General features: G+C 48.1%; 1 protein-coding gene across 1 annotated transcript in view; it reads left to right on the top strand.

Annotated features, from left to right (window-relative positions):
- LOC307043304 (dynamin-1-like) overlaps positions 1–11356 on the top strand; it is a 46702-nt gene that overhangs the window by 15034 nt on the left and 20312 nt on the right. Inside the window, 6 exon segments of the mRNA XM_079687671.1 lie at positions 1581–1741; positions 4247–4389; positions 5928–6063; positions 6419–6486; positions 6652–6790; positions 8769–8855. Of these exon segments, the coding sequence (XP_079543797.1) occupies positions 1581–1741; positions 4247–4389; positions 5928–6063; positions 6419–6486; positions 6652–6790; positions 8769–8855 (734 nt within the window).

The raw sequence follows: 11356 nt of genomic DNA, 5'->3' as shown, positions 1-11356 counted from the left end.
TGTGATTGTAGTATTTATTACATGTACAGCACTTTGGCCCGACCAAAGATCACTTTTAAATGTGCTTTATAAATAAACTTAGATTTTACACTACAGACACACTACAGACAGACAGGAAACACTACAGACAGACAGGACACACTACAGACAGACAGGAAACACTACAGACAGACAGGAAACACTACAGACAGACAGGACACACTACAGACAGACAGGACACACTACAGACACACTACAGACAGACAGGACACACTACAGACAGACAGGACACACTACAGACAGACAGGACACACTACAGACAGACAGGACACACTACAGACAGACAGGACACACTACAGTCAGACAGGAAACACTACAGACAGACAGGACACACTACAGACACACTACAGACAGACAGGACACACTACAGACAGACAGGACACACTACAGACAGACAGGACACACTACAGACAGACAGGACACACTAGAGACACACTACAGACAGACAGGACACACTACAGACAGACAGGACACACTACAGACAGACAGGACACACTACAGACAGACAGGACACACTACAGACACACTACAGACAGACAGGACACACTACAGACACACTACAGACAGACAGGACACACTACAGTCAGACAGGACACACTACAGACAGACAGGACACACTACAGACACACTACAGACAGACAGGACACACTACAGACACACTACAGACAGACAGGACACACTACAGTCAGACAGGACACACTACAGACAGACAGGACACACTACAGTCAGACAGGACACACTACAGACAGACAGGACACACTACAGTCAGACAGGACACACTACAGTCAGACAGGACACACTACAGTCAGACAGGACACACTACAGACAGACAGGACACACTACAGTCAGACAGGACACACTGCAGACAGACAGGACACACTGCAGACAGACAGGACACACTACAGTCAGACAGGACAAACTACAGTCAGACAGGACACACTACAGTCAGACGGGACACACTACAGTCAGACAGGACACACTACAGACAGACAGGACACACTACAGTCAGACGGGACACACTACAGTCAGACGGGACACACTACAGTCAGACAGGACACACTACAGACAGACAGGACACACTACAGTCAGACAGGACACACTACAGACAGACAGGACACACTACAGTCAGACAGGACACACTACAGACAGACAGGACACACTACAGACAGACAGGACACACTACAGACAGACAGGACACACTACAGACAAACAGGACACACTACAGACAGACAGGACACACTACAGTCAGACAGGACACACTACAGTCAGACAGGACACACTACAGACAGACAGGACACACTACAGACAGACAGGACACACTACAGTCAGACAGGACACACTACAGTCAGACAGGACACACTACAGTCAGACAGGACACACTACAGTCAGACAGGACACACTACAGTCAGACAGGACACACTACAGAGACCGTAAAACGTGACATCATCGACGTGATATTTGAGGAGACCCTGGCTCAGAGACAGGTAGACTCGCCTGCAGGTAACCATAGCAACAGTGTGTGACGGAGCTCACCTGTGCAGGTTACGTGGGCGTTGTGAACCGCAGTCAGAAGGACATCGACGGAAAGAAAGACATCAACGCAGCGCTGCAGGCGGAGAGGAAGTTCTTCCTGTCTCACCCCTCATACAGACACCTGGCCGACCGCATGGGGACCGCCTACCTGCAGAAGATCCTCAACCAGGTACACACGCACTGACACACACACACACACACACACGCACTGACACACACACACACACACACACACACACACACACACACTACAGACAGGACAAACTAAAGTCAGACAGGACACACTACAGACAGACAGGACACACTACAGACAGACAGGACACACTACAGACAGGACACTACAGACAGACAGGACACACTACAGGAACACTACAGACAGACAGGACACACTACAGACAGGACACTACAGACAGACAGGACACACTACAGGAACACTACAGACAGACAGGACACACTACAGACAGACAGGGCGCACTACAGACAGACAGGAAACACTACAGACATACAGACAGGACACACTACAGACAGACAGGACACACTACAGTCAGACAGGACACACTACAGACAGACAGGACACACTACAGACAGACAGGACACACTACAGACACACTACAGACAGACAGGACACACTACAGACAGACAGGACACACTACAGACACACTACAGACAGACAGGACACACTACAGACAGATAGGACACACTACAGACAGACAGGACACACTACAGACAGACAGGACACACTACAGTCAGACAGGACACAGTACAGACAGACAGGACACACTGCAGTCAGACAGGACACACTACAGTCAGACAGGACACACTACAGTCAGACAGGACACACTACAGTCAGACAGGACACACTACAGACAGACAGGACACACTACAGTCAGACAGGACACAGTACAGACAGACAGGACACACTACAGACAGACAGGACACACTACAGACAGACAGGGCGCACTACAGACAGACAGGAAACACTACAGACATACAGACAGGACACACTACAGACAGACAGGACACACTACAGTCAGACAGGACACACTACAGACAGACAGGACACACTACAGACAGACAGGACACACTACAGACACACTACAGACAGACAGGACACACTACAGTCAGACAGGACACACTACAGACAGACAGGACACACTACAGTCAGACAGGACACACTACAGACAGACAGGACACACTACAGACAGACAGGACACACTACAGACACACTACAGACAGACAGGACACACTACAGACAGACAGGACACACTACAGACACACTACAGACAGACAGGACACACTACAGACAGATAGGACACACTACAGACAGACAGGACACACTACAGTCAGACAGGACACAGTACAGACAGACAGGACACACTGCAGTCAGATAGGACACACTACAGACAGACAGGACACACTACAGACAGACAGGACACACTACAGTCAGACAGGACTGTGTAAATCGTCTTTTACTACATCATATAACCCTATGTCATGCAATATATATACTGTATACTACAACAACACTCACACACGCTTTCTCTACTTACTGTCTGTCCTTCCTGTCTGTCCTTCCTGTCTGTCCTTCCTGTCTGTAATTCCTGTTTGTACTTCTGACTGTACTTCTGTCTGTCCTTCCTGTCTGTCCTTCCTGTCTGTAATTCCTGTCTGTACTTCCTGTCTGTACTTCTGTCTGTACTTCCTGTCTGTACTTCCTGTCTGTACTTCTGTCTGTACTTCTATCTGTCCTTCCTGTCTGTCCTTCCTGTCTGTAATTCCTGTCTGTAATTCCTGTTTGTACTTACTGTCTCTACTTGCTTTCTGTACTTCCTGTCTGCACTTCCTGTCTGTACTTCCTGTCTGTACTTCTGTCTGTCCTTCCTGTCTGTCCTTCCTGTCTGTAATTCCTGTCTGTACTTACTGTCTCTACTTACTGTCTGTACTTCCTGTCTGCACTTCCTGTCTGTACTTCCTGTCTGTACTTACTGTCTCTACTTGCTTTCTGTACTTCCTGTCTGCACTTCCTGTCTGTACTTCTGACTGTACTTCTGTCTGTCCTTCCTGTCTGTCCTTCCTGTCTGTAATTCCTGTCTGTACTTCCTGTCTGTACTTCTGTCTGTACTTCCTGTCTGTACTTCCTGTCTGTACTTCTGTCTGTACTTCTATCTGTCCTTCCTGTCTGTCCTTCCTGTCTGTAATTCCTGTCTGTAATTCCTGTTTGTACTTACTGTCTCTACTTGCTTTCTGTACTTCCTGTCTGCACTTCCTGTCTGTACTTCTGTCTGTCCTTCCTGTCTGTCCTTCCTGTCTGTAATTCCTGTCTGTACTTACTGTCTCTACTTACTGTCTGTACTTCCTGTCTGTACTTCCTGTCTGTACTTCTGTCTGTACTTCCTGTCTGTACTTCCTGTCTGTACTTCTGTCTGTACTTCTATCTGTCCTTCCTGTCTGTCCTTCCTGTCTGTAATTCCTGTCTGTACTTACTGTCTCTACTTGCTGTCTGTACTTCCTGTCTGTCCTTCCTGTCTGTAATTCCTGTCTGTACTTACTGTCTCTACTTGCTGTCTGTACTTCCTGTCTGTGCTTCCTGTCTGTACTTCTGTCTGTCCTTCCTGTCTGTACTTCCTGTCTCTACTTCCTGTCTGTACTTCCTGTCTGTACTTCCTGTCTGTAGCAACTGACGAACCATATCCGCGACACGCTGCCCGCGCTGCGCAGCAAGCTGCAGAGTCAGCTGCTGAGCATCGAGAAGGAGGTGGAGGAGTACAAGAACTTTAGACCAGACGATCCCAGCAGGAAGACCAAGGCCCTGCTGCAGTCAGTGCACACACACACACACACACACACACACACACACACACACACACACACACACACACACACACACACACACACACACACACACACACACACACACACACACACACACACACACACAGAGTGTCCGGTAGTGGCTCAGTCAGTAGGGGTTTGGACTGGGAGCCGTAGGGTCGCCTGTTCAAGTCCCCGGACAGACCTGAGTGTGGACTGCTACTTGGAGAGGTCCCAGTTAACCTCCTGCCCTGCCGTGGTGCCCTTGAGCAAGGCACCGGACTAGACTCCTCCTACTAGACTCCTGGTGCTAGACACCTAGTGCTAGACTCCTGGTGCTAGACTCCTGGTACTAGACTCCTGGTATTAGACTCCTGGTACTAGACTCCTGGTGCTAGACTCCTGGTGCTAGACTCCTGGTACTAGACTCCTGGTATTAGACTCCTGGTGCTAGACTCCTCGTACTAGACTCCTGGTACTAGACTCCTGGTGCTAGACTCCTCGTACTAGACTCCTGGTGCTAGACTCCTGGTGCTAGACTCCTGGTGCTAGACTCCTCGTACTAGACTCCTGGTACTAGACTCCTGGTGCTAGACTCCTGGTGCTAGACTCCTCGTACTAGACTCCTGGTGCTAGACTCCTGGTACTAGACTCCTGGTGCTAGACTCCTGGTGCTAGACTCCTGGTGCTAGACTCCTGGTGCTAGACTCCTCGTACTAGACTCCTGGTGCTAGACTCCTGGTACTAGACTCCTGGTGCTAGACTCCTCGTACTAGACTCCTCGTACTAGACTCCTGGTGCTAGACTCCTGGTACTAGACTCCTGGTGCTAGACTCCTCGTACTAGACTCCTCGTACTAGACTCCTGGTGCTAGACTCCTGGTGCTAGACTCCTGGTGCTAAACTCCTCGTACTAGACTCCTCGTACTAGACTCCTGGTGCTAGACTCCTGGTACTAGACTCCTGGTGCTAGACTCCTGGTGCTAGACTCCTCGTACTAGACTCCTGGTGCTAGACTCCTGGTACTAGACTCCTGGTGCTAGACTCCTCGTACTAGACTCCTGGTGCTAGACTCCTGGTACTAGACTCCTGGTATTAGACTCCTGGTGCTAGACTCCTGGTACTAGACTCCTGGTGCTAGACTCCTGGTGCTAGACTCCTGGTACTAAACTCCTAGTGCTAGACTCCTCATACTAGACTCCTGGTGCTAGACTCCTGGTGCTAGACTCCTGGTGCTAGACTCCTGGTACTAGACTCCTGGTGCTAGACTCCTGGTGCTAGACTCCTGGTTCTAGACTCCTGGTTTTACTGTGTGCTGTGGGTGAGAGATACACAATGCACATCATAGAAAAGGATCAAACCCCAAATTGTGTGTGTGTGTGTGTGTGTGTGTGTGTGTGTGTGTGTGTGTGTGTGTGTGTGTGTGTGTGTGTGTGTGTGTGTGTGTGTGTGTGTGTGTGTGTGTGTGTGTGTGTGTGTGTGTGTGTGTGTGTGTGTGTGTGTGTGTGTGTGTGTGTGTGTGTGTGTGTGTGTGTGTGTGTGTAGGATGGTGCAGCAGTTTGCTGTAGACTTTGAGAAGCGTATCGAGGGCTCTGGAGATCAGGTGGACACCTACGAGCTGTCAGGAGGAGCCAAGATCAACCGCATTTTCCACGAGCGCTTCCCCTTCGAGATAGTGAAGGTACACACACACACACACACACACACACACACACACACACACACACACACACACACACCTCATTCAGAATAACCACTTAATGTCAAACAGTGATAGGCAGCAGCTATCCAAATAACTTTATTGACCCTTCCTCCCTGAAGTCCTGATGCTCTGTGTTGATCGACAAGCTTCTGAGTGTAACACACATTCAGTGACACAGCTTAATGTGTATTTGTGTGTTTGTGTGTGTGTGTGTGTGTGTGTGTGTGTGTGTGTGTGTGTGTGTGTGTGTGTGTGTGTGTGTGTGTGTGTGTGTGTGTGTGTGTGTGTGTGTGTGTGTGTGTGTGTGTGTGTGTGTGTGTGTGTGTGTACGCAGTTGGAGTGCGATGAGAAGACCCTTCGTAAAGAGATCAGCTACGCCATAAAGAACATCCACGGGATCAGGTGAGTGTTTGGCTGACTGCGCTGGGGGGGGGGGTCTCAGGACAGAGGGGTCTCCCCCCCTGAATGTGTGGTACTGTGTGGTCTGCCTGCCTGCCTGTCTGTCTGTCTGTCTGCCTGTCTGTCTGTCTGTCTGTCTGTCTCTCTAACCCCTGTCCCCCACTGCAGGACGGGGCTCTTCACCCCCGACATGGCCTTCGAGACCATCGTGAAGCGTCTGATCGCTCAGATCAAAGAGCCGTGTCAGAAGTGCGTCGACATGGTGATCAACGAGCTGGTGAACACCGTGAGGCAGTGCACTCAGAAGGTACTTTATATATTACTACTACACATATATATGTACGTTAATAACGCGTTAACGCAAAACAATTTAACGCCACTAATTATTTTAACGCCACTAATTATTTTAATGCGATTAACGCATGTGCATTTTTTGTCCTCGGCCGCCGCGTAGTTTCAGAGCGCATCGAATTTAAAATACTATCTATACAATCCAAGCACACTGCTGATGCCGCCCGCTTGCAGCAGACCGTACTTGAAAGTGTGCGGGGGAGTGGCCCGGACACGTCTACGAGCAGCAAACTTTCAACAAAGATCGCTAAATGGGTGGCGACACAGTGGTGGCTCTGGAAGGCAATTCATAAGTGCAGTCGTTGGATGCGACCCAAATTATATCAGGCAGCCCCTCGTCCTTCACCATGTGAATTGGCCATCTCCAAGCTGATGCTGACAGCCCCGCTCCTGCCGTCCGCTTGCGGCAGACCACACTTCCACGCTCACCGGCAGGCTCCGACTGGCCATCGGGAGGACCGGGAGGGTGTGTGTATGTGTGGCGCGAGAGAGAGACCTTACGTGTATTGTTGTTGTTGTTAGCATCTGGTGCTAGCTAGCTGCGCTAACGGATATTAGGAGCTGTTTCAATGAAAACAGAGGAGCGACATTTCGCCGACAACTGCGCCGAGCACTTGACTTCATGCAGGCAGCCAGACAGAGGGACATTGTACGAACAGTCAGCACACTCAGCACGGATAGAGCGCGCAACATGATTGCAGCGTCCAGGCAGCTCCTGTTCGAGCATATGCCTTGAGTTACACATAGCTCCAACGATCCAACCATTATTAGGGCTGTCAAACGATTAACATTTTTAATCAGATTAATCACCATTCGAACTATGTCCAAAACATGCAATTCCTTTATGTATATTGTTGTGGGAATGGAAAGATAAATGAAAGAAGGCGGATACATCCATTTAACATACAGTATGTACAGTTGCAAGAAAAAGTGAACCATTTGGAATTACCTGGATTTCTGCATAAGTTGGTCATAAAATGGAGGAAGCCACTGCTGTCCAGAAAAAACCTTGCTGCACGTTTGAAGTTTACAAAAGAGCACCTGGATGTTCCACAGCACTACTGGCTAAATATTCTGTGTGGACAGATGAAACCAAAGTTGAGTTGTTTGGAAGGAACACACAACGCTATGTGTGGAGAGAAAAAGGCACAGCACACCAACATCAAAACCTCATCCCAACTGTGAAGTATGGTGGAGGGAGCATCGTGGTTTGGGGCTGCTGCCTCAGGGCCTGGACAGATTGCCATCATGCACGGAAAAATGAATTCTCAAGTTGATCAAGACATTTTGCTGGAGAACTTAAGACCATCTGTCCACCAAGTGAAGCTCAACAGAAGATGGGTGATGCAACAGGACAACGACCCAAAGCACAGAAGTCAATCAACAACAGAATGGCTTCAACAGAAGAAAATAGGCCTTCTGGAGTGGCCCAGTCAGAATCCTGACCTCAACCCAATTGAGATGCTGTGGCATGACCTCAAGAAAGCGATTCACACCAGACATCCAAAGAATATTGCTGAACTGAAACACTTTTGTAAAGAGGAATGGTCCAAGGTTCCTCCTGAACGCTGTGCAGGTCTGATATCAACTATAGGAAACGTTTGGTTGAGGTTATTGCTGCCAAAGGAGGGTCAACCAGTTATTCCATCCAAGGGTTCACATACTTAATTTTCGATTAATCGCGATTAACTATGGACAATCATGCGATCATTCGCGATTAAATATTTTAATCAACCGACAGCCCTAATATATATATATATATATATATATAATATATATATATATACTACACTAACACCGTGTGACAGTGCACTCAGAAGGTACTTTATATACTACTACTACTACATATATATATATATATATATATATATATATATATATATATATATATATATATATATATATACATATAATACTTCTCCCCCTGACTGCAGCTGGCTCAGTTCCCGATGCTTCGTGAGGAGATGGAGAGGATCGTGACTCAACACATCAGAGACCGGGAGAGTCGCACCAAAGACCAGGTGAGGGTTAGCACGTTAGCATGTAGCAGATTAACCAAGGACCAGGTGAGGGTTAGCACGTTAGCATGTAGCAGATTAACCAAGGACCAGGTGAGGGTTAGCACGTTAGCATGTAGCAGATTAACCAAGGACCAGGTGAGGGTAAGCACATTAGCATGTAGCACATTAACCAAGGACCATGTGAGGGTAAGCACATTAGCATGTAGCAGATTAACCAAGGACCAGGTGAGGGTTAGCACGTTAGCATGTAGCAGATTAACCAAGGACGAGGTGAGGGTAAGCACATTAGCATGTAGCACATTAACCAAGGACCAGGTGAGGGTTAGCACGTTAGCATGTAGCAGATAACCAAGGACCAGTTGAGGGTTAGCACGTTAGCATGTTGCAGATTAACCAAGGACTAGGTGAGGGTTAGCACGTTAGCATGTAGCAGATAACCAAGGACCAGTTGAGGGTTAGCACGTTAGCATGTTGCAGATTAACCAAGGACCAGGTGAGGGTTAGCACGTTAGCATGTTGCAGATTAACCAAGGACCAGTTGAGGGTTAGCACGTTAGCATGTTGCAGATTAACCAAGGACCAGGTGAGGGTTAGCACGTTAGCATGTTGCAGATTAACCAAGGACCAGTTGAGGGTTAGCACGTTAGCATGTTGCAGATTAACCAAGGACCAGGTGAGGGTTAGCACATTAGCATGTAGCAGATAACCAAGGACCAGTTGAGGGTTAGCACGTTAGCATGTTGCAGATTAACCAAGGACTAGGTGAGGGTTACCACGTTAGCATGTAGCAGATTAAACAAGGACCAGGTGAGGGTTAGCATGTTAGCATGTAGCTGATTAACCAAGGACCAGGTGAGGGTTAGCACATTAGTATGTAGCAGGTTAACCAAGGACCAGTTGAGGGTTAGCACGTTAGCATGTAGCAGATTAACCAAGGACAAGGTGAGGGTTAGCCCGTTAGCATGTAGCAGATTAACCAAGGACCAGGTGAGGGTTAGCACGTTAGCATCTATCAGATTAACCAAGGACCAGGTGAGAGACGGTTAGCACGTTAGCATCTATCAGATTAACCAAGGACCAGGCGAGAGACGGTTAGCACGTTAACATCTATCAGATTAACCAAGGACCAGGTGAGAGACGGTTAGCACGTTAGCATCTATCAGATTAACCAAGGACCAGGCGAGAGACGGTTAGCACGTTAGCATCTATCAGATTAACCAAGGACCAGGTGAGAGACGGTTAGCACGTTAGCATCTATCAGATTAACCAAGGACCAGGTGAGAGACGGTTAGCACGTTAGCATCTATCAGATTAACCAAGGACCAGGTGAGAGACGGTTAGCACGTTAGCATCTATCAGATTAACCAAGGACCAGGTGAGAGACGGTTAGCACGTTAACATCTATCAGATTAACCAAGGACCAGGTGAGAGACGGTTAGCACGTTAGCATCTATCAGATTAACCAAGGACCAGGTGAGAGACGGTTAGCACGTTAACATCTATCAGATTAACCAAGGACCAGGTGAGAGACGGTTAGCACGTTAACATCTATCAGATTAACCAAGGACCAGGCGAGAGACGGTTAGCACGTTAGCATCTATCAGATTAACCAAGGACCAGGTGAGAGACGGTTAGCACGTTAGCATCTATCAGATTAACCAAGGACCAGGCGAGAGACGGTTAGCACGTTAACATCTATCAGATTAACCAAGGACCAGGTGAGAGACGGTTAGCACGTTAGCATCTATCAGATTAACCAAGGACCAGGTGAGAGACGGTTAGCACGTTAACATCTATCAGATTAACCAAGGACCAGGCGAGAGACGGTTAGCACGTTAACATCTATCAGATTAACCAAGGACCAGGTGAGAGACGGTTAGCACGTTAGCATCTATCAGATTAACCAAGGACCAAGTGAGAGACGGTTAGCACGTTAGCATCTATCAGATTAACCAAGGACCAAGTGAGAGACGGTTAGCACGTTGACATCTATTGGATTAACCAAGGACCAGGTGAGAGACGGTTAGCACGTTAGCATCTATCAGATTAACCAAGGACCAGGTGAGAGATGGTTAGCACGTTAACATCTATCAGATTAACCAAGGACCAGGCGAGAGACGGTTAGCACGTTAGCATCTATCAGATTAACCAAGGACCAGGTGAGAGACGGTTAGCACGTTAACATCTATTGGATTAACCAAGGACCAGGCGAGAGACGGTTAGCACGTTAGCATCTATCAGATTAACCAAGGACCAGGCGAGAGACGGTTAGCACGTTAGCATCTATCAGATTAACCAAGGACCAGGCGAGAGACGGTTAGCACGTTAGCATCTATCAGATTAACCAAGGACCAGGTGAGAGACGGTTAGCACGTTAACATCTATTGGATTAACCAAGGACCAGGTGAGAGACGGTTAGCACGTTAGCATCTATCAGATTAACCAAGGACCAGGTGAGAGACGGTTAGCACGTTAGCATCTATCAGATTAACCAAGGACCA

This window comes from Notothenia rossii (genome assembly GCF_949606895.1).
Source record: "Notothenia rossii genome assembly, chromosome: 6".
Classification (NCBI taxonomy): Eukaryota; Metazoa; Chordata; class Actinopteri; order Perciformes; family Nototheniidae; genus Notothenia; species Notothenia rossii.
The sequence above is the reverse complement of the archived record's forward strand: the minus strand, read 5'-3'. Positions and strand labels throughout refer to the sequence as shown.